The sequence below is a fragment of the Anser brachyrhynchus genome, assembly GCF_964034855.1.
Source record: "Anser brachyrhynchus genome assembly, chromosome: 2".
NCBI lineage: Eukaryota > Metazoa > Chordata > Aves > Anseriformes > Anatidae > Anser > Anser brachyrhynchus.
Genome location: NC_137695.1, coordinates 77804271 through 77828893, shown reverse-complemented (window position 1 = coordinate 77828893; position 24623 = coordinate 77804271). Strand labels below are relative to the sequence as shown.

Genomic DNA, 24623 nt, shown 5'->3' with positions numbered 1-24623 from the left:
ATCTCTAAAGTCTATTTGTCTTGTTATGTTCATGACCTTGTGCTGCGTCATGCCAATCATAAAGAATGGCAAGACAGTTAATGTACTCAGCAGAGCCTTAAAGAAAAACAAAACAAAACAACAACAGGCTAATTCCTATTCTTACTTTTAACAAATTCTATTATTTGAATAAACAGCCTTTAGAAATATTTCTTCTGTACCTCTGTGCTAGAGGTTGTTTTCTGTGTTCAGTATTTGAAAATTAAGTACTTTTAGAAAGGAAAGCATCTTGAAGATAGAGCCGGGAATAAATGACAGATGCAATGACTGCTGCTTAGAATGTTTAATATCTCTGTGCTATGCTGCAATGTAATTTCTGGACAAACATAATTCTAAAAGCAAGAATTTGCCATAAAACCTTCTGCATATGCACAATGAAGAAATCTACAGTAGCAGTCAAAAGATGTGGAATAATATTCAGGGGCTGATTTAAGGCAGGATCGCATGTTAACAGCCAAATTGGTGCTTTGGAAAAGCTGTATAACAGAAGCTGTTAACATTCTGCTTGCCATTATGTGCTCACGATGTAACTTATGAGGATGTATTTTTTCAAATGGCTTTTCGTAGAATTCCACAACAGGCTGCTGATTAAGCCTTGGGCAATTTAGATCCAGGGTATAGCACCACGATAAATGATATATATCTAACTGAAAGACAGAAAAAAAGTATTTCTGAGAATTTCAGAAAAGTTATCCAACTCTGGGATTTAAGGAGATTTTCCATTGGCTTTTTACTACTACTCCTTCAGCCTTAACATTTGAAGTTGCTCATGAAACAAAACAGAAATAGCAAACACAAGAGTCAACAAGAAAGAAAGCTGGACAAGGATTAGAATTGCTCCATAAGCAAACAGAGGAACAAAACTAATAATATATATTAGCATAGTTAGATACATTAGTATAGTTAGACATATTAGTATTTCTAGAGAGATGAACAATGACTGAATATGAAGATGGGGAGAAGGGTTAAGAAGGAATATTGCAAGAAATGGGAATCATCTGAATCTTTTGTATATAGCAGAAAAACAGAAGAGAATGATGTATGCTCAGTGTGTCCATCACATACTGAGTAGTTTTAGATGCTGTACATCTGCAAGTGATAGTAAACTAAATTACTAAAGACATTACAAAAGATAAAAGACTGGCAATGACACTACAGTGGGTCCTCCTGTGGCTTATCAAGTCCAAGGCTATCCCCTGACAGTATCTGATACCAGGTGACTCTTAGGAAGATGCAAGAAGTCATCACAGTCTTCCCACAAATTACTACTTAAATCATCCTCTCCTTCCTCTGCCTTCTCTCAGTGGGCCTCTCATGTGTAGAGAGAGAAAGGTTCTGTCCTGTCCAAACCTGTGGGATTTACTCATTGCTAATGTGCCACGACTTGGACGTTTTTTTCATTCAATGCTCTGCCCAAACTTTTCTTAAACACCTCCAACCTGCCCAACATCTTGTGCAATGAGTTTTCTTCAGGTTCCTTCTGTGGTTCAGAATAACATCTTGAATACTTCAGGAAAAGAATACTTTTGAATTTACTTTCAACCAGACACTTTAAACTCAGTTAAATGTAATGCTGCTTTTGTGCTTTAAGAATGCAGGGACATAAATGCCTTCCCTCCTCTTACCCTCTTATTAACACATATAGATATCTCCTTCCTAAATATCATCTCCTCTATCCAGTGTGAAGCTTTCAGTGTAGGATGGCAGAAGTTTGGCAAGAGCTTCAGATGGATGCACTTTAGGTTCACACAGCTGCTGCTGAATGGGATTCCCCAGGCTTTTCATCTTGCACAGAGGAAATACAACAGTGCCATTTTGCCTTCTTCCATCAGACCTGCTCATGGAAGCTGGTAAAGGCTTCCCACAAGTCCAAAGACTGGCTTTTTCCCCAGCCCTTATCATAAGAACATCACTAAATGTGTATTTCAGAAGCCAGCAATAGCTAAACTTTTGAGAAAATGCGAAAGATTGGCATTCGCTCCCTAGCCCTGCAACACTTGCTACTTATTCAACAGTGGCACCAGCAAAAAGATGCAGCTGAGATGTGAGCTGAGAATCAGGTAGAAATAATTCTGATAAGTGGACCCCCATTCAAAACTCCGTTTTCAGCCATACCCTGGGGATTTACATTTTCTCAATTCCATCTTCCCATTACATAAATACTATATGTTTTAAACCTCTTTAAAATTTAAAGCTCTAACATTGTCTTCACTTTTTGACCATTTTCTAATTTACCAACACAGCAAAGAGAACTTTGAAAGACTGAGTTACAGAGAGCACTGCTTTTATTTATGAAGCACAGAAGGAAATGGTTAAGCATACACATAACGGAGCCCTATAAAATCTTAATTTCAGGGCAAATAGCACATTTTGATTTATCATTCATTTTAACTCAGATAGCCAAAAGGGTCTCAAAAGAAATGCAAGAACAAGGGAAAATATTTTTACAAAACTGTACTGGATCTGGCTGGGATGGATTGAATATTCTTCCCGGCAGCCCATATGGTACTGTTTTGAATCTGTGACTAAAATAGTGTATAACACAGCAGTGTTTTGGCTAATGTTGAGCAGTACTTTCACAGCACCAAGGATTTCTCTTTTTCCCCACTCTGCTCCCACAGCAAGTAGGCTGGGGGTGGGTTGGGAAGGGATGCAACCTGCATGGCTGACCCTGACTGACCAAAGGGATATTCTATGCCATACAACACTGTGCTCAGCAAAAGAAACAACGACAACAACAAAAGGGGGGGGGGGGGGGGGGGGGGGGGGCGGGAGGAAGTGCTTGGTGGGTAGCCATTGCTCAAAGACTGCCTGAGTCTGTTGCTCAGAGGTAGTGAGTCGCAGTCTTTACATCAATCATTTTGCTTTGCTTTTCTGCCTCTTTCCTTATCAAACTACCTTTATCTCAACCCATAAGTTTTCTTGGTTTTCTTCTTCTATTCTTTGCCCAGTCTGATTGTGGGAGACAGTAAGCAAGTGCCTGTGTGGTGCTTAGCTGAGAACTAAAAAAAAAAAAAAAAAAGATGCTCATGGTAACCGCACAGCATTCTAAAGACAAACAGTAAACAAAAAAGTTTTGGTGTATTTAGTTATCTTTATCCACTCTTAGGTAATGCCGTTATATCCAAAATTTGCTTCTCTGTTTCATTAAATACAAATGTTCTTAGTCAGTTAAACAACAAATGCTAGTAGCCCTTTCACCTGAAGTTGAATTTTACTAGTGGTAAAAAATTACTCTGAAACAAAAGAAAGGCTGTACATTTCTCACAGTGCCATTGACAGCTTCAAAAAATAAAATTAAATTAAATTAAAATGCTGTTCTTATTTACCTGTGAGCAGTTATTCTGTTTAGTTCAGAATGTTGTACCCGCACACCTCAGAAGGCACAAAAGAGTAAAAGAAACAACAGGGTCAGATGCATCTTACATTGCCAAAAGATGTACTTTGTCACCTGTCTGGCTTAGTCATATCCTAGAAATTCACAGCCTCCTAGCCTAGGAAGGAATGATTATTGAGGTCACCAACCAATGAAATAAACTGCATTTGAGATGAAACAAAGCTTTACTGTCATTTAAATCTACAGCACAGTCAAAGACAATTGCCACCTCACTATCAGGAACACACAGCCTAGAAGTAGAGAACGGGCAGGACAGCCTTCTTAGCACTGTCTAGCCGAGAAAAAAAAGTGACTGGACCCTTAACCTCAATTTATGTTACGGCTCAAGTATAATTCTCAGATGTGTCCATAGGATTTCTAGAGATAATAAAGTTGGTTTACTTATTCCACTAGAATGGTGCTGATTTTCCATTTTCTGTTGGTGTTTCCATTCTGCCTATGTAAAATTCCTTTTACACATTTGTAAAAAGATTCTAAGTTTTTCCTCAGACTAATAGTGTGATCCCAAGTAACTAATGATATATCTCTATTATAATTCCTGTGTCAGGTGAAGTTATGCCTATAAACAAAAAGTTAATTCCTCTAATGAATTAATTGAGGTTATGCCATTTATTGCATTAGTTTTGAGTGTGTTATTTGGTGCATAAACAAAACAAAACAAAAAAAAGAAACCTATTACAGGGGAGTAGATTAAACACTAAGCTACTTCTTTATGGGTCGTAAAATAATAGTATCTTTGACGACTTCAAACAACTATAACCATTTTGACTCAATTTATGCATGAAGATGTACTTTAGTTCTATTTCATATGATTATTTTCTTCATTCAATTGATTTTGCTATATTTCTCATTGGAGAAAGAAAAAAATGCCACAAGATTTTTATCCCTCAAAGAATATTCATGCAAATAACCAACATTCTTTACCTCCACAAAGAGAAAACTCCCTTTGAAATTCCCTGGAAGCCAAGCTAAGCTAACACTGTATGTTTTTGGAAAGTGTTGCCCATGTAAGATATAATAGATACAAAATGCCAAAGCATTAATATGAGTCACTGTTAACACTGTTATTATTGTTACTTATTTCCTGGCTCACTAGATGACAAAAACCTGCTCAAGATACAAAAGAGAATTCAGGAAACTATCCTGTAAAGATACCGTCTTTTAAGATATACTTTATCTTGTAAGATTACCAAGTACTTTTCAAAGCAAATCCTAAAGTGAAGAAAGCACCTCTGAACGTACAGTGGTGTAATTAAGAGTAGAATTTGGCTTCATTCATGTGTAACATATTCCAAATAACGTGGATGCGTTGCCTTGACACATCTTTCAGGTGTGTTCCCACTCAGTAGTGTGCATAATGTCAGATTATTGAATAGCAGTCATCTATATTAATTACAGTTGTGACAAAGGTGAATAATTTCAATCATGTATATTCACAAACTTTCCTAATCTCACACTCCAAAGGACCTGTGCTATGGAAGTAGTTCTCACTTAAAAAAAAAAAAAAAAAAAAAAAAGTTACCCTTTTATCTTAACAGAATCACAAAATGATAGGATGTCCTGAGTTAGAAGGGACCCACTAGGATCATTGGATCCAACCCCTGGCTCCACACAGGACCAACCAAAAATCAGACCATGTGTCCATGTGTCTGAGAGCGTTGTCCAAATGCCTCCTGAACTCCAGCAGGCTGGGTGCTATGACCACTGCCCTGGGGAGCCTGTCCCAGTGCCTGACCACCTTCTCAGTGAAGAGCCTTTCCCTAACCCCCAGCCTGACCCTCCCCTGTCCCAGCCCCATGCCGTTCCCTCGGGTCCTGTCGCTGTCCCCAGAGAGCAGAGCTCAGCGCCTGCCCCTCCGCTCCCCTCGTGAGGGAGCTGCAGGCCGCCATGAGGCCTCCCCTCAGCCTGCTCTGCTCGGGGCTGAACAAGCCGAGGGACCTCAGCTGCTCCTCATACGTCTTCCCCTCCAGACCCTTCACCATCTTCATATGAAAGACCCTTCTCATCTCCAAAGGAAGGCTCCCTTGGACACTCTCTAGTAGTTTTATGTCCTTCTTACATTACGGCACCCAAACCTGCACAAAAGACTCAAAGGTGAGGCTGCATCAGCACAGAGTAAAGAGGTACAAAAGCAGCTTAACTTTTGTCTTTGAATGCTTCCTTCTCATATTTGACATCTCTATTTCAGTTAGTTCACTGAGAAGTGGCATGTTTCATATACATCTTTAACTGCCATTTTTCCAATGTTGTTTATCATTACAAATTAAAGCATAGGATGCTTGGACCTTTGTTTTCACATAGGCTTAAATCACAGTACAACATGAAGTGATTTAAAATTATTGGAGGACTTCAAATTTTATAGGCACTTCGGTATGGAATTTAAAGCACTCCAATAATTTTAAATCACTCTGCATTGCACAAAGCAATTTAAATTTATTGGAAGTGAAATTTGGAGGCAATCAGGGTTCTGGGCATTGCAGCATACACTGGTTTAAAATTACTAGAGCACTTTAAATTTTTATAAGCATTTCATTTAAAGATCAGGGTGCTGGCCTGGGATGGTGTAATTTAAAGTTGTTAGAGGTTTTCCCTCTTGAATTCTAATTTAAAAAAAAAAAAAAAGAGCTCTTCTCGGAATAATCTTACATTATTTTACTTGACAAGAGATCCAAAATCTAATTTAAGAAGAAAAAAAAAAAAGCAAACAAGGTACAATTCTAAAAGCTATCTCATCCTATTCATTTCAGAGAAAGCTGTTGCAATACTATCTTTTTTTAAACAGTTCCCTGATGGATTTTTTTTTTCAAACATAAAGAGTAAATAAATGTCAGACAGATTTCAGTACACTTCACATAGGTGAAATTTTAATGCAAAATGCCAGAGACATTGTTAAGGAAATCAAATGTCACATTATAAACAAAGGCCCCCACCCTACCAACTATGGGATTAAGCTTGAATTGTTATGATTAGTTTCAAAATCATAATAGAACAACTGAGGCTTCTCTCTTTAAGAGGATTGATGTCCTCTTTGTTGGCCCCTGATACCTTGAGCTTCCATCATTACTCCTGCTTCTTTCTTATCATCTGTTTAGTTTAGGAAGCAGAGGAAACAGGGCTATTTGTTTTCAAATAATGGCCCAGAGTGTAGCAGCAAGTTAAGAGCTGAGGAATCATGTGAGTGTGCATACTAGATCCTTCAATGCTTGAGAGAATCTCTGCCTAAGATCCATTCACAAAAACTTAAGGAAGGTCCAAATGAGCTGAAGAACTGTGGTAGATGATGCACGTTATGGAAAGGTGCCTATGGGGATCCCTTCATTCAGCAGCAAAACCATCTTACTTGTGTTAAGGTAATTCTCCTGCAAATAAAGCCAATCATGGCACAACTAAAGAAAAGTGGATAGTGAAGGAATGAAGTTTAGCATCAGAAGAAAGGAGAGGGAGGTGGAAGAGCTGGATGTTTCTTTGAATTCCTGAAAAAAAAATTACAAGTGTTATTCCTTAATATGTTAATTCTTACAGCTTAGCCATGCTTTCCTGCTCCTATTTTTCCTACTTGAGAGCTTTTTCCGTTCAGTCACAAAAAAAAAAAAAAAAAAAAAAAAAAAAAGAATGCTTAGGAAACATCCCATTCTGAGTTATGAATGATAATAACTGTGTACTGGTGAGTGGTATACAATTCAATTTGATCATAAACTCTCACTGGTTGAGCCATACAAATAAAAACAAAAAAAAAAAAAAAAGAAAAAAAAAAAAGAGAAATTTGGCTAGTAAGCAAGTCACAGAGCTGCAACTAAGTTACCTGATTTCTTCACAAGAAAATTCTTTTCCATTCTGTTCTCTGGACCCCTGAACTCATTTATTCTTGACTCCACCATTTGTCAAATCTTCCTTTCTAGCATCTACCAGTTTTGGCTGCAGTCGAACATTGAGGAATATCAGATATGCATATTTTCAGATCACCTGGAAACAGAAATTTAGTCTACTCTGACGGTACTTGCACAATTCTATCAAATTACTCATAGCACAGAAAAAAAAAATACTATAGTTTGATACTGTGGCGGGACTGCAATGTCTTATACTCATCTTCATTCACACCTCTCATAACCCACTGCAGACACTTTTAAGTGCAAATTCTCTAGGGAGCCTGCCAGGATCTAACATGCCTTGACTGGCAGTAAGTATCATTATGCTTTGAGGGGAAGTGACTGAAATTGAGGAAGAGAGCTTTTGTCCAGCTAGGTTTCTTGCTAACTATGGACAAAGCAAGGCCACTACTTGTAGAATGACTAGAAGAATCTTCAGAAATTTAGCAGCAACCGTGGGTAGCTGTGAATCTGGTGAGCAAACAAAGAAGAGAATTCTCCTACACATCTTTACACAGCTGGGCACAGCTGGAAACTGCAACTTCAGGTCAATGAGATGACAAAAGGATTGTGGAAGGGAAAGAACAACAACAAAAAGACATCTTTCAGTGAAGTATGGACAACCCAATCAGGCAGATCGCTAGAGCTAGAAAGCCAGGAAATACAAAATCTGACAGAACAGATCACCAGTTAAAATTACCACCAAAAACAAAAAAATTGGAACAAATTTGAAGTGAAAATTAAACACGTCATATCAGAATATGCATACTGTTGCTGAGGGTTTTTTATTATTATTATTGTTATTTTGCATCCAGTCCTATGCTCCCTAGAACTAAGTTTATTATTTTATTGTCACAATTGACCACAATCTGTATTTTTTGTTGTTGTTGTTAAAAAGAAAAACAAACAAACAAAAAACACACTCTTTAAACCTCTGCCATTTCTATCACACTCTTTTAAAAACAAAACCAGAAAAACAAAACCATACACCTGCGATCTATACCAATTCAGTCAGGCTCTATTTCAGACATTTTCCTACTACAAACCTTTCTCGCACATGTTCATATCATCTATCTTAACATCCTTGTCTGGCAGGAGATTTCATCCATATGCTTGAAATAATTCACCTTTAGTTCTCTGTGCATCTTACCAATTCACCACTCTTCTAGCATCTGCACTGACAGAACATCTGTGCTGCAGTAGTCCTCAGTACTGTATTGGTCTTTTAGAGTCACTGAAGAAACTTGAGAAAGAATTATATGCTTTGGAAATTGAATGAACTGAAGGTGGGTATGAAATATACCAGGCAGTGATGACATGCCTCATTTACTGGTATTGGAAGTTCAATCCTGTTCATGGAGGAATGTAAATGACTTTTTAATTAACTTCCAAGACGGGACGTTGAACTGCCATACAGTACAATTACAGAACAGCTTCTTCTTTCCTACTTTTAGCACTTTTTGTTTGGACCTTGCATACACTGGCTGATGATACAGCTTAAAAATAACCTCCGATGCTTAAAATTGGCCTTCTCCTCTTCCATTGCAAGTGCCAGCATTATATCAAGAGGTTATTAAATAATTCCACATATCCCTGAAGATATATTTGCAACAAAATTTATATGCCACTTCTCCTGTTGACTTCTTTATGAATTTTACACTCTGATTGCACATGTTTATAAAGCGCTGGCTGCATATATTTGCAGTTACTTAACAGATCTGGTGTTTCTGGGGAGCAGAGGAAGACCTGTTACAATACATTCTCCCTCCTCTTCAAAAATCAAGGCAGTGTAATTTTTGCTTTTGCTTTTTAAACTCTTTTCACCTTCCAGCTGATTACATTGTAATTTCTATTAAGCTACATGAAAACAAAACAAAACAAAAAACTCTTCCCTTGTTCACTTCAGCTTCTTTAGATTTTGCTCTTGACAGGTGTACTTTGAGAACTTAGGTGAAAGTCCTGTCTGTTTGCTTCAGTTCCTCTGGGGCCATAATTATGTTGTAAAATATTTTCTATCTAGCCTGCATGCCAGCTCTCAAAATTTAGAGCAGCTGAGCTACTGTTTAATTAAACTCCATTTTCCAAAATATGGTTCCTAATGAAAATACTGACAGACACTTAAATATAGTGACATTAGCCAATAAAATGTTCAAGTATACTCCTTTTAAAATATTCGATTAAATATGACCTGCTGTTAGCTAATTCATGGTTACTGGAAAATCTAATTATGTCAAATAATGATTATGTTAAATTCCAAGTTTTACTTGCATGTGGCAGTTAGCACTCCCTCCACATACACTGCCCCGCCACCCTGAACTGGGTAGATTATTACAAAGCACCAGGATGACTCAAGTGCCTGGAATCCAAGTTCTGTAAGTTAGGACTGAAAAGAACATATAATTGTTAGACACTGAAACCCATGAGAGGGATACAAAACACATACTGGAGGAGAAAAAAAACACAACACACATTTCACAGCACTTTAGATGTCTTAATTCCTTGGAAAAAGTGGAAACAAAAGGGATTTAAGACCTATGTAACATCTATTAGATTTAGATTCCCAAATCTCTTTTTTTTTCAATGATGATTTAAGAGGCCAGATTTCTGTAGTCTCCATACAGATCTTTCTTATTTACTGTCACAGAACCACCTGCAAGGGAGAAATCGAACAAAAGAATAATTAAAAAACAAACAAACAAACAAACAAACAAACAAAACCTTCTATACTTCCACCAGCAAGATTTTTGTCACTAATCTCCTTCCTCTTTCATGTGTGAGGCAGTCATTCAGGCATCCCAGTGCCTCCAAAGACAGAGGAAGCAGCAGGGGAATTGAATGGTTACTGCCACTACCATCCTGGTATTTAGTCTGGTGGTATTCTACAACTTGTAGTGCACTTGCAGCTTTCCATGTTTTGGTCAGTTTTAACCTGAATGGTATCCTTCCTTACGAAGGGAAAGGAGAGAGGAATGAGGCTTAAGAGACTCATTTTTGTCTTCTCTCTTGCATCCTGACTTGGAACTGTGCCTGCTCTTCCAGTATCAGCTGGCATAAAGTAATGAGTTACTAACAGCTGGTTTGAAAATGCATCCATCAGTATTTTGGAAGTGACTAGCCTATTCCTTTATAGTAAGCCCACCAAAAATAAGAAAGGCTTTTAAATTCAGAAAGCATGCATTATTAAAAATAAAAAAATAAAAAGAATAACTTTTTAAGGAAAGGAAATTCCATTTGACTAGGGAGAAAAGAACATGAAGCAAAAGGATTCCCACACAACTGTCTCCCCACTCACTGTGTAATGTCAGGGCATGTCTTCCCTTTCAGGCTTTCTCTACCTCGTCCTCTTGGGATACAAGGGATTTTTTACTCTGGACCTCTCTGCCTAACTATCTACTTCACTCAACATCATCTTCTTTGGTGTCAGGATCCCAGCTCTTTGCTCTGAGTATTTTACTGTTCTCTTGCTTGATTCAGTAAAATGTCTTGGGGGAATTTCTCTCCCTGAAAAAAAAAAAATAGTTGCTTCCAAGGGAATGAACAATTCTCTCCTTGCATGTATAGGATGCACTGGTGAGTTACACTTTTTGTATATTGTGTCCCTAAACAAACAAATAAAAAACCAAAACCCTCCCCAAAAATAACCAACTTCTAATCTAAAGCTTTATTTTAATACAAAACCCTAGTGCCAGTAATAAATGTAGTCACCTGCAGTAGAATTTATGAGCAGCATAAGACGCCCCCTATCCCTCCCTCCCACCCCCCCCACCCACCCACACACCCTACACACACCATATGTTTGTCACTCAGGTCTAAGGATTGAAATGACAAATGGCCCAAAAGCAAGTCATGATAAGCCTTATTTTATTAATATTTTCAGGCATGAATCCTTTCTCAGAAAGGTGAAAAAAACAGGAACAAAGCTAATATCTGTACTACCAAGAGATATTTTTCATCTGGAGAAGCCACTTGTTCAAACATTTCTTTAAACTGTACAAGAAATAAAAATAATTTTCTGATCTAGTCAGAATGAAAACAAAACTTCTCCTTTCTTACTAACTTCTGAATTCTGTAAGTCTTCTTCCCCCCCTGCTGAGCGGGTGCTAAAGAAATATCTCAACAGCACTAACAGATGTAGACATTTAGATTTAAATCTTTCTGATATTTCTTAATAGATTATTTAAATGGACCATTTTTCAGTTACATTTCACCCAGAGCAACTGTATCCTGTAAGAGGACAGCAGAAGTAATTTTAAAACTCTGATTTTCCATTTAGCCTGCAAAAAATAACCTTTTTTTTTTTTTCTTTTTCTTTTTTTCTTGGAGACTAATCACACAATACTGTGTTGGGGAACACAGTTTAATGGTTAGAACAGGCATAAGGAAGGCAGGAATTAGATGGTCCTGCCAGATGATTAAGGTCAGGAACTATGAGTGGGAAGAAAGCAAAGTGTCAAAAGCTAGCACACGGGATCAGGATGTCAAGTTAGAGTCAGGAGATGAGATCACAAGTCTGAAGCATTTATCAGACAGAAAATGACTAGAAACAGTGCTCTAAATAAGCTGATTGCTCAAATACAAATACGGTCACACCTGCAATCTCTGCGATAGGCATACTTGGTGTAAAGAAACTAAGGTGCCCTGTGTGAGGCTGAGGATATGATGCTTCCGACAGCACGCCTATTCAGATTCACGTGTTGAGCTTCCAATATGGCTACAAGAAGAACAGCTCTGCCACCTCTGGGTCACTGTTTAGTCATCTTTCAAATTACTAAAATTACACTTCTTTTATTATGAGCTCTACAATATGTCTAAGACACAAAATTCATAAAAAGTTGAACAGGCCAATGTACTCACAGGTTGTCCTATTCCATCCTGCTACTTAGGCTTTAAGGTACATATGCTTTTACCCCACTGCCAAATAATGACAGTCTTTTAGAAGATATGCAACTGCTTAACAGTGAAGTATTACTTGTTAAGTTGTACTTGACGTTGATGCAAAGGTATGCCATGTTATTTTAAGTATAAAATATGAAAAAATATATTATTTTATAAGAAATGTCATGATAGATGAGTTTTTGTTCTCTGACAGAATTCCATCTTAACTACTGGTAAGTAACAATAATTAATAATAAATAAATTACTGCTCCATAATTACTGCATTTGAGACTTTGTCTCTATTTAAAACAAAGGATAAATATCCTATTGACATAAAAGGGAGCACATTTAGATGCAGTTATATATTATTCCTCAGTACTAAAAAGGGTTTCATTTACAGTTTGGAAAATTCAGCAACCACTCCTATACATTGTTTGACTTTAACATCACGCTGTTCCTTGCAAGAACAATTTAACCATATGTGACTTTAAAGGTTGCATGATTGTTCATATTTATTGCATCATAGCACTGGCAAATATATTTAGTTTAAAAAAGCGAAACACCAAATACAGGTAACCTGTTCTTTTTCAAAGATCAGTTTCCAGGGGAAACAGAACTTGGGTGATTGTGCCCTGTCTTCATCTATCACAGATGACAGCTACTTTTGAACCTATTGGTGAATCCAGACAAAATTTGACAGACTAGGAATCTCAGACCACGAAGTCCCTACCCTGTTTATGAAAACTGGCAGCAGAGTGAAAAGGAGAGGCCTAAATTAACTTTGCAGGCTGGAGAAGGCAAGTAGACTCCAGTGCATGAGCCCGGACGCTTTGGAAAGTCGTTCTGTGAATTGGCTGCCAGCTGGCCAGTCAGCACAGGGACACCGCCAAACAAGCCATAACACATGGCAACTCTTGCCCAGTGAAACATATAGGGCATGTAAGAAGGAAGATGAAAATAGCATAAGGATGGCTTGGCTGACATTCCCTGTGGGGAAAAATGAGACATTTTAGTTTGACTGGAACTGTAGTTCTGGAACTGTTGTCCCCCCACCCTCTGCCCATTTCTCCTTCCCTAATCCTTAGGAGTCAAAGTTCTCACTACCAAATTAGTGTCTTTTGTCGTAATTGCTGTGTGCTGTTTTTATACATTTATACGTAGTATAAACTGTAGATCATAGGAGCAAGAAAGATTTCTGTTTGATTCTTGTCACTGCTCTCAGATGCATTTCTAATTTTTCACACTGCACAGTCATTGACCAAAACCACATTATTTTTATAATCACATAACAGAGCAGAACCGGCATGAACAAGACAGCAGACATAACCTTTGAGAGCAATGATGCCATAGAAAGGGAATTAACATGATTTTATTATAGCGTACCCTTCCAATAGAATATTTGACTTGAAATTTTTAATGAAGCTCTAATAGGTTTCTGTTTTTAGACTAATAGCTGTGCACTTATAGCCACCCAAAAATGATTTATGCTTTCTGTATTGAAGAAGTGTCTAGAGGAGATATAGATTCATGCCAGACGTCAACTGGGATCACCACACGGCTGACACGAGCAAGTCCAGGAGGTTCATAAAGCACCTAGATGATAACTTCTTGGTGCAGGTGCTAAGAGAGCCAACTAGGAAAGGTGCCCTCCTAGATCTGTTGCTGGAGAACAGAGAGGGTCCTGTGGGAGACGTGGCAATTGGCGGCCATCTCGGCCATAGTGACTATGAAGTGGTTGAGTTTAAAATATATGGTGAAAGGAGGAAAACTGTCACCAAAACTTCAGCCCTCGATATGGGAAAAGCAGACTTCAGGCTGCTCAGAGAACTAGTCAGCAAGGTCCCCTGGGAAACTGCTTTTGAAGGCATTGGCGTCAATCAGTGCTGGTCAGTCTTTAAGCACTGCCTCCTAGAAGCACAAGATCAGGCGATTCCAAAATATCGGAAGTCAGGCAAGCAGGGCAGAAGGCCGGCCTGGCTGACCAGGGAACTTCTGCTGGAGCTTAGGCGAAAAAAGAAAGTGTACGGCTGCTGGAAGGAGGGTCAGGCGACAAGGAAGGAGTACAGGGATGCTGTTCGTGTATGTAGGGAGAAAATTCGTGTGGCCAAAGCCCAACTAGAGTTGAAGCTGGCCATGTCTGTGGGAGACAATAAAAAAAGGATTTTTCAGATATGTGAACAGAAAAAGGAGAACCAAAGAAAACATAGGTCCACTACTAGATGGGGAGGGTCTCCTCACAGACAATGACACAGGCAAAGCAGAGACGTTTAACGCCTTCCTTCGCCTCTGTCTTCAACACTGATGATGGGCTTCGGGACCCAGGGTGCCCTGAGCTGGAGAACCGTGATGGTGGGAATAATAAACTCCCAACCAACCCTGAACATGTGCGGGATTTGCAGCTCCATCTGGATCCATACAAGTCCATGGGTCCGGATAGAATTCATCCCAGGGTGCTTAAAGAGCTGGCTGACGTCATCACGGGACCTCTCTCAATTATTTTTCAACGATCTTGGGAATCTGGAGAGGTCCCAGTAGACTGGAAGCTGGCAAATGTGCCAATTTTCAAGAAGGGTAAGAAAGAAGACCCTAGCAATTACAGGCCTGTCCGTCTCACGTCAGTGCCTGGTAAAATTATGGAGAGGATGATCCTTGAAGTTATCGAAGCGCACCTGGGGGACAATGCAGCCATTGGTCCCAGCCAACATGGGTTCATGAGGGGTAGGTCCTGCCTAACAAATTTGATTTCTTTTTATGATAAAATCACCCATCTAGTCGACCAAGGGAAACCAGCTGATGTGATCTTTTTGGATTTCAGCAAAGCTTTTCACATGGTTTCCCATAGGATCCTACTGGACAAAATGTCCAGCATACAGCTAAACAAAAACATCATACGATGGGTGAGCAATTGGCTGCGGGCAGGGCTCAAAGGGTTGTGGTAAATGGGGCCACATCAGGATGGCGGATGGTCACTAGTGGGGTCCCTCAAGGCTCCATTTTAGGGCCAGTCCTCTTCAATGTTTTTATAAATGATTTGGATGTAGGACTAGAAGGTGTTCTGAGCAAATTTGCCGACGACACCAAACTTGGAGGAGTTGTGGACTCGGATGAGGGTGGAAAGGCCTTGCAGAGAGATCTGGACAGATTGGAGAGCTGGGAGATCACCAACCACATGAAGTTTAACAAAGGCAAGTGCCGGGTCCTGCATCTGGGACAGGGCAACCCTGGCTATACGTACAGACTGGGCGATGAGACACTGGAGAGCAGCCCCACAGAGAGGGATCTGGGCGTTGTGGTTGACAGCAAGTTGAATATGAGCCAGCAGTGTGCCCTGGCAGCCAGGAGGGCCAACCGTATCCTGGGATGCATCAAGCACGGCATTGCTAGTCTGTCGAGGGAAATGATTGTCCCGCTCTACTCTGCGCTGGTGCGGCCACACCTACTGTGTGCAGTTCTGGGCACCACAGTACAAAAAGGACATTAAACTGTTGGAGAGTGTCCAGAGGAGGGCGACGAAGATGGTGAAGGGCCTAGAGGGGAAGACATATGAGGAGTGGCTGAGGTCACTGGGCCTGTTCAGCCTGGAGAAGAGGAGGCTGAGGGGGAAATCTCATCGCAGTCTACAGCTTCCTCGCGAGGGGGGAGTGGAAAGGCAGGTGACCTATTCTCCTTAATCACCAGTGACAGGACCCGCGGGAATGGTGTCAAGCTGAGGCAGAGGAGGTTTAGGGTGGACATCAGGAAGAGGTTCTTCACCAAGAGGGTTGTCGCACACTGGAGCAGGCTCCTCAGTGAAGTAGTCACTGCACCAAGCCTGTCTGAATTTAAGAAGAGATTGGACTGTGCACTTCGTCACATGGTCTAAACTTTTGGGCAGACCTGTGCGGTGCCAGGAGTTGGACTTGATGATCCTTATGGGTCCCTTCCAACTCGGGATATTCTATGATTCTATGCTTACTATGCCTGTGATAGAAAGATGGTTCCCTCAGAGTAGAGACCATAATGTGAGAATAAATGAGAGATGGGGTTCAACAAGGAACGGTTAATAGGAGTGATGGGCTTGGCACTTTGTATGGTATGGTCCAACACTCCATCTGTAATTTTGAAGTCAATTTGAAATAGTTTATTTTGTAAGAGTCCCAGACACGCAGCAGAAAAAGCACTGGTGCCACAAAGAAATACATTTCAAGAACGGCAGAAATTACTGGAGGTAATTGCTGCTTAATTGCTGAACCCCTCTATAGATGTCCTGATGACTAGTAAGAACCAGAGTCCTCCAGGATTTCTGCCAGTGGGACATTAACTGAGTCTCTCTTTGCTTTAGATGCTTATTGTCAAAGTATCTGTGAAAATGACATTTTTGTGACTTGCAGCTTTCTTCCAAATTTGCTTGAAATCAGTTAGTGGGCTCAAATGGTTCATCTGGAATGAAAAAATGGAGATGTGAATGATGGCATTATTACACACACCTCATACTTTTAAGAAATCACACTGAAGAACTTTAATATTGATATTTGAAGGTAATAAATTAAGAGATATACCTCCTCACTAAACAAAGATATAATATACTTTAGTATGTCCCCTGAGTAACACCAATTCACAGGATGATCTCCCAAAAAACACCCAGCATCCATTATTTTTTGTATTAACTGAATATGCCCTTTGATTCAGTTCTGCAACAAGTTATATAGATGTTCTCTTTTGAATTTTATCCAATAAATGTTCAACAAAAACTCAAGCAGGAGGAAAATAATCACAGTGGTTTCTTTTGGCCTTAAAAATAAGTTACAGTGACACACCCTGACTCTCTCCTTTCAATCAGAGCATTTCTTCTTACTAAGTGGATCTGTCTCTAGGAGAGGGACTCTCAGGAAGTACAAATTTCTCATAATCTGCTGCAAAGGGGGTCAATTCAGTAACATAACTGGTTAACTTTGAGTATAGCCTTAAGGGATTTGATCAGTAAGAATGGACTTAGATGCACAATTATATTTAAGCACACGCTCATATGCTTCAGTGACTTCAGATTTGAATGGAAAGCCATAAGAGAATGAGGCTAGAAAAAGACTGCTTGCAAAACTGAAAGATCAGCCCACCTTAATACTGACATTATTAGCCCTCAAATATAGTTTGACATGAGTACTGACCCAATCATGTTATACATATACATATATTCTCTCTATATATACATACATACACATGCACTGTCATCACATAGCCATAAATAGAAGAGATACCAGAAGCTTTGAAATGTAAGAATAGAAAAGGTACTTGCTTCAAGTTCTACAGATACACCAAAATAGATATGTGGGATATCATTATGAAACAAAGTGATCAAGCTACTGTCTGAAAATGTCACACACAACAAAAATAAATCTGCTCTGCAATTAACTATATTTAGATGAATTATGTAAAATCATAAGCAAAATGCTAAGTAGTCCTTTATAGTATCTTGAGCTGAGATTATTTATATCTCATTAAGAATTTTATGGTAAATGTGTGTGTGTGTGTGTGTGTGTGTATGGGTTGTTTTTTTTTTTTTTCTTCCTTAATCATCCTGATGAAGTGAAGTACTGTGAAGGTCTTACAGGACAAGGCCATAAAAGTCAAGCATATACATTCAGCGTAACGTATCTGCATACAGTTTCATATTTTCAGTCTCTTCACTAAAACATCACACTGCCAAAGGGCTGTAATCGTAAATGGGATTTCAGAGTCCATCTCTTCCGTGCTTACTCAGCTGCCCCTAGCCTGTAATACTCAGTCACGTAGAAACCAATGAATCACACACGTATCAGTAAAGAGATGAATACTGTTACAAATAACAGTTAACACTATACTTTACATGGTGGCAAAAAGTCTCTACTGGTTGGATTTGCTGAGATTATCAAATCCTTCAACAGCATTTACTTAGCATTCATTACTTTCTTCATATGAGGTACTGACTCTGGCAGGAAGCATTGAATTCATTGTCTAAACAGCTGTGTTTTCCTCAACAAACCCTCCTTCCACTCAAAAAAAGCAACAGTAGAACAGCCTTATGTCTCCCCCATCTTTAGACTATTCAGGTGACTTTGTGAAGTTTGACCCTGATGTCAGCGACTGCAAAATATCCTGACATGTACAAGTCCAGTCATCACGTTGACACTGGACAGAAACACCTTTTGATCACTGTTGGTCTTCTGTGAACCAGGAATAAAGGCAGAAGTTGAAGGGTCACGTGGAGCCTTGTCAGTGCTTGGAGCCACACTCTTTCTTAGAGGTGAACATTAAGCCTTTTATTAGTGACATGCCTTTCTTCTTCTTTGTTTACTTACAAAATAAATAATCAGACATGACATAAGCACCAGAGCTGCAATCTGAGGATTTTGTGGAGGAGATACACAGACTGATGAAGTCGTTTTAGCAAATACAACACAACTGAGTTCTGGCATAGCTCCCTAACTTCCCCACATTGCAAACAAAATCTGGCACTGAGGTCTTGCAACACTGAGTCAAACAATTCCTTGTGGCTGTGCAACATTTAAAATTATTTAGGTAGCACATGTTGGGACTTAAGTCATTTCCTATTTCTACTTTGGTCATACCACATTTATAACTTAATGGGAAAGAGGACATATGGCATATAAATGCATCTATTTTACTTACGTGAGAGAAGCTTAAAAACACCACCATGTTGAAAACAGAAGTAGGAATTTAACATTTAGGTTTATCTAACATAGGGAAATATGCCTTATAAATTAAGGTTTTGGGTGTAAAAAGCTAGTGAATAATTTTGGAAAAGAAGTATGTGACTAAATTCATTACTGGAAAAGAAGGAGTAAAGCCAGGTTTTAGGATTCTTGAATGTTTACTGTCTGCTTGTTTTTACCACCCACTTGAGGGTGAAAACCCAGGGAATATTTTTGCAAACTTCCTCTTTTCAAGTAAGTTGCTCACACATTGAGTAATCACTGGTTAAGCTAAGTACCAGGCAAAGAGCTTTGGCCAAACCCAGGCCTCTTCAGGTGTTTCACTGACTGCAAGATTTCCTAAACTTCTTGATCATCTTCATGGCCTTGAGGGGTGGTATTCATTTCACTAAATGTTAATGCCAGTGTTGTAGACATCCACATCTGAGGTAAGAGTTTAGTTTCCTTTCCTTGACAGTGGAGCAAAATAAATATTTTTTTAGGGCTTAATTTGTTTAATTTCCTGCTTTTGGATGTCAAGAATCACGTCCCAAACTCCACTGATAGCAATTCCAGTAACTACGAAGAAACTTTATAGTGACTAGCTCATACTGTAGAGATCTACCATACAGAAATTACAATAGTCCAATAAATTGCACTCTAGACATTTGAAAGGATGGTAAATTTATGCTGAAGACAGAGCAGAAAGAAGCAGGGGTAGCAATTTTCTTCTATTTTCCATCAATTCCCTTTGGCTTTTTAGGTACCTGCTCTCAGCAAAACATTCTGGATTGCAGATGAGTGCTCAGGCCTCATCTGCAGATGGGAGATGGAAACATAGATCCAATGAAAAAGAGCTCAGAAAGAATTGGACTCGGATGCCAAAAGTTTGTCGTTAGAAAACATTTTCCAGCCTGTATGTTCTTTGGACTGTTTTCAGATTTCATCAGCTCTCCTCACTGACAAACTACAGGGAGAAACAGTGACATGTCTGATTTTGCTAAAACTAAGCAGAGTGCTGGTTTTCCTAAATTTATAAGCTTAATTTAGATATTTGTATCTAGGTTTTTTGAGTTGGAATTGGATTTTCTGTCACTAAGTTAAACCACCTAATCCTTTTACAAGAAGGGTATTGTTAACATTGTCTTGCCAAACAAGGAAACAGATTGTCTAGAAAATATTATGAAAGCTGCTTTTTACATTCTGCTGGAACTCTACACAAATTCTGGTTATTAAGCAAATATATAACTAGTAACTTTATCAAGGAGTGACTTGTACACTTACTGAAGAGTTAACTAAAACATTTTATGACGGGACAACCAGTATTTCTGCTCCCATTTCTTGCCTCCCACGATCATTGCTATATACTAACAGCTCATAGGCTTCAGAGTGAGTATTTTGCCCAACTCAGGTTCTTTTCAGAAGTATTAAACTGAGTGTTTATGACAAAATATGTTTTTGCTCTAGCTTAACTTTTTATAAAAGAATTGTGTAAGGAGAAGGCACGGAAAAAAAATCTACTTGTGAATTTTCACAAATGCAAAAGGACAAAGGAAAATTTCAAATAAAGCAGACACTTCTGAGCTTAAAAAAAAAAAAAAAAGTCAGCTTGCTAAACAAGTAGAACAGTATTTATCTGGACTTCAGAAAATCCTATGTTACCTTTTTGCAGTGAATCAGACAGACCGGCCACATCAAGCCACATGTCCCACATCCTAGTTAAGTTGCCAGTTAATTTAAGTTATGGAGTGACACCGAGCCTTTTCTATTGCGGTTGTTCTACTTTGCTGAAATGAGGGCTGGCATACACTGAATGCAAAGGATTTTATATCAAGTCGGTACCCCACTGAAAGCCTGGAAGAACTATGCATTGCAGGTACAACAGCAAACATGTTTAGTAGTGCAGCTATCTCAGCTCGGAGTGGGAGGCAAGTGTTATTGGACTCTGAATCCAGCACTGATCTGCACATGCTGCAGCATCTAGCAATTCATGGAAGCTGTTGCCACATTAGTTAATTTGTGAAATAAAGTAGATCATTTATTTAATTGTCATTGTGGAGGCTGAGTTAAAAATAAAAAAATAAAAAAAAATAAAATCCTCTCTCTGTTGATGGAAAATTTACTTAAATAAGGCACTGTCAGCTCCTTAAGACATTCCACTGTATAGGATTCATGCAAGTAGAAGATACAAAACTCCAGGCATTTGCACCTGAAGCTTTACTACTGCTTAGTTATTCTATTGTACAGCAAGGTCTGTCCTAACACACTGCTGGAGATGCCAGCCCCTAAACCCATTGATTATTGAAAATAATCCTGCCACTAATTTGCACTTTGACTTTTTGGTACTAGCTGTTCATTTACTACAGAAATCCCTTGATACAGTTCTTGTTTCTGAGTGTCTCTGACTGAGACATCTTTAAATACTGAGATTCAGTCCTCTCATAAAGGAACTTTCACACAGCACTAGTGAACTACCACTAGTAAAGAAATTAAATATGCTGATGTGATTTAAAAACAGACGCTTCACCAACTGTGATTGGAAGTTATGTTTCCAAATCCTCATCCTCTGCAGTCTGTGCTTTTAAAAGCATCACTTTTACACTTACTGCACTCAGGTTACCGAAGACTGGCTGTGCTCTGGCTCCTCTCAAAAAACTCCAAACTGAACAGACAACAGAGACAGAAGCTTTCATGAGTGAGTCAGAGGGGAAACTGGGAGGAAAGAAGAGATGATTAAGGATGTTTCTGCAGATTTCACCTGTTCTGTATGGAGAAGTTAGATATGATACAGTCCTGGTGTATATGCCTGTGTCTGTGTGGAGAAAGAAGGAAAACCTCCGCATTAAAAGAGAGGTAAACTGAGAGACCTGGAAGAAGACATACATACAGTTGCTAGCTTCATTTGATTATGTACCACCTTTACTTACAACTCTACTGAACAGATATTTGTTGGCTTTCACAGCTGCAGAAAAGCAGGTCTTGATTAACTTTAAAATGTTATCCTGCTTTCATTTGAATGCTTTGAAATTAATCAGTCTTCCAAAACAACTGAAGAAGGAATCTGATGAGGGTCAGGAAATTGCCGCTCACTCTTCTTTTCATCATAGCTAAAAATACAGTGTCCAGTCCTACAGAATCATCAAGATCTGCCAGAAAAATACAGAACATCTACTGGCTGGCATTCAGTTAAAGTAACACATCTACTCAGCACTTAAGATCTTGTCAAAGAAAATTTTTCCTCAATATTTTGAGAAACTTAATTTAATTCAAGACTTCTGTTTGATTTTAAGAATGATTGAAACTAAAAGGACATCCCAAAAGGCAATCCCAAGTACAAATACAAGCTGTATGGAGAATGGATTGAGAGCAGCCCTGAGCAGTAGGACCTGGGGGTGTTGGTTGACAAGAAGCTCAACACGAGCCAGCAGCGTGCGCTTGCAGCCCAAGAAGCCAACCGTATCCTGGGCTGTACCAAAAGCAGCGTGGCCAGCAGTGTGAGGGAGGGGACTCTTCACCTCTGCTCTGCTCTCGTGAGACCCCACCTGAAGCCCTACGTTCAGCTCTGGAGCCCCCAGCACAAGAAGGACTTGGACTTATTACAGTGAGTCCAAAGGAGGACCACAAAGATGGTCAGAGGGCTGGAGCACCTCTCCTACAAAGACAGGCTGAGGGAGTTGGGAGTGTTCATCAGCATGGAGAAGAGAAGTCTCCAGGGAGACCTTATAGCAGCCTTCCAGTACCTAAAGAAGGCCTACAGGAAAGCCCCTCAGGCAGGGGGGCTGGAATTAGATGATCTTTAAGGTCAAACCCAAACCCAAACCATTCTACAATTGAACTTCATTTGGTGTGGTGAAAGGTGGAAGGTTTCCAATCCAAACCATTCTGTGATTCCATGATTCTATGGCATTTGCTTTATTGCACATCCATTTCTCTTTCTCTCCAATCTTTTTGAGCATGCTACTTCTGTGGGACACTTCCCAGATTGCTGGTGTCCCAGTGGTATATACCAGCAACACCACCCAAATCAAGAAAGCTTTATAAATGCTCCCAACTTTTGAGTATGTTGAATCACGGTTCAGACTCGAACCACTAAAATCACTTAATTGCCACACAAGCTGCTTGCCTTCTCTCAAGAATCAATACTCCTTGAGCTGACTTCCTTCTTACTCAAGTGTTTTGGTAATATTTTCAGAGTACACGCAGCACCAGATGATAGACTGTAACAAGATTTTAACACTGGCGCATAAGAACAGATAAAGTGCTGATGGCATTGTTCATTTTCAGATACTGCCAGCACTGTAGCAACATTCTTAAGTTAAAAGGTTCGTGAAGTGTAAGACACTGTAACTGCATTCAGCCTAGTCTTCCCCACAGACATAAGCATTCACACTGTTAATCTGAAACTTGCTGAACACCAGAAATATCTTGTGATATGCCACTGGCATTGCCTCAACTCTCCAGTTAGGCAAGGTGTACTCTTCATCTGTAAGAGTATGGGACACCTCAGATACCCACCTATTTCACTGTCAGGGAAAAATAAGAAGTCATTAGTCTTATCCTCTCAAGATGCTTTGCTACTTCTCACACTGTATCGCTTTCCACAAACTTGAGCTGACCATTAGAACATTTTGAAAAACAACTCCCCAAAGAGATTAGCTGTGATTTTAATTAAGCAAAGAATTTATCTGCCTCTGTAGCTCTTCCGTCTCAGCAACCTTGCACAGTAATCAGCCAGAAAATTAGCATTAAAAAAAAAAAGTACAAACAGACAATCTGTGCTTGAATAATCTAAAAAAAAAAAAAAAAAGTCATTTTCACTTACCCTTTTCTCCTACAAAGTAAAGGTTTCAGACAGATAAAAAAGAGAGCGCAACTCCTTTCAAAATGATTTTGGGCATACTAATCGCCTCATAAGCCTGCCTCACCCACTGCAAATCAACCCATAGCGATTAAAATTCACTTAGAAAGAGAATATATTGGAGGGAGTGGTACAGCTGGTTCTTCAAACAACAGTTTCCACTGTAGGTTATGGGATAACTTCTGTTATGCCTAGGAAGTCTGAAGGTTATGGAACTATGTGACTATTTGCTGTAAGGTTTGCCAAAGTGAAGTTAGCAGCCAGTAAAACAGTAATAGGCAGGCTTTTCAAGTGGCATTATTTTTAAGTAACACAATATTTTAAGTGTACATACAAGGCAGCCCTATTTTTATTTATTTATTTATTTACTTCTTGCTGGCAGGTCTGACATAGCTCCCTCTCCTCCATCATTTTTCTATGTATTATAAGTGGGCTCAGGAATTCCTATTTCTTCTGTGAGCAGAGCACCAGGGAGCAGAAAATAGATGAAGTCAAGGGGCCTGACAAGGAAGAAAATTCATGTTATCTATTTAACCCATATAGATTCAACAGATCCTGACTATGCTTGTTCTGAAGTATTAGCCAGATAATGGATTTTCAGGCTGCACTCGATGGTTTGAATCCACTCACTCCTATACTGTGTAGGGTTTGGTAACTTAATATGCTTTACAGATTTCCAGAGTAAACTACAGTTTAAAATAGTGCTAGATACTAGCAGTGTAATTTCAGGTAGAAGCTACAAACGTGCTTCTCTTGGCCATCTTCAGATGGCCCTTGAGATGCATGCACAAAATAGCATTGTGATTTCAGGCTCCAGTTTTCTAAAGAGTAGTCCACCACATAGATTACAGGTCAGGTAGAACAGTTTGCATGGACTTTCATAGAATAAATTCTTACCTCTGAAACCAGAATTGTTATGG

At 39.3% G+C, this 24623-nt stretch overlaps 1 protein-coding gene across 3 annotated transcripts in view; it reads right to left on the bottom strand.

Annotated features, from left to right (window-relative positions):
• The window catches only part of LOC308190633 (uncharacterized protein), a 288343-nt gene that overhangs the window by 228237 nt on the left and 35483 nt on the right, over positions 1–24623 (bottom strand). The window contains exons 3-4 of one of the 3 annotated variants that reach the window (XM_080582249.1): positions 3369–3414; positions 2810–3041 (exon numbers count right to left, since the gene is read on the bottom strand). The exons of the other annotated variants lie outside the window; for them this stretch is intronic. Coding sequence (XP_080438375.1) covers positions 2945–3041; positions 3369–3414 — 143 coding nt within the window. The 3' untranslated portion in view covers positions 2810–2944. Of the gene's footprint in view, positions 1–2809; positions 3042–3368; positions 3415–24623 lie in introns of those variants that run through there. 3 annotated transcript variants of the gene reach the window in all.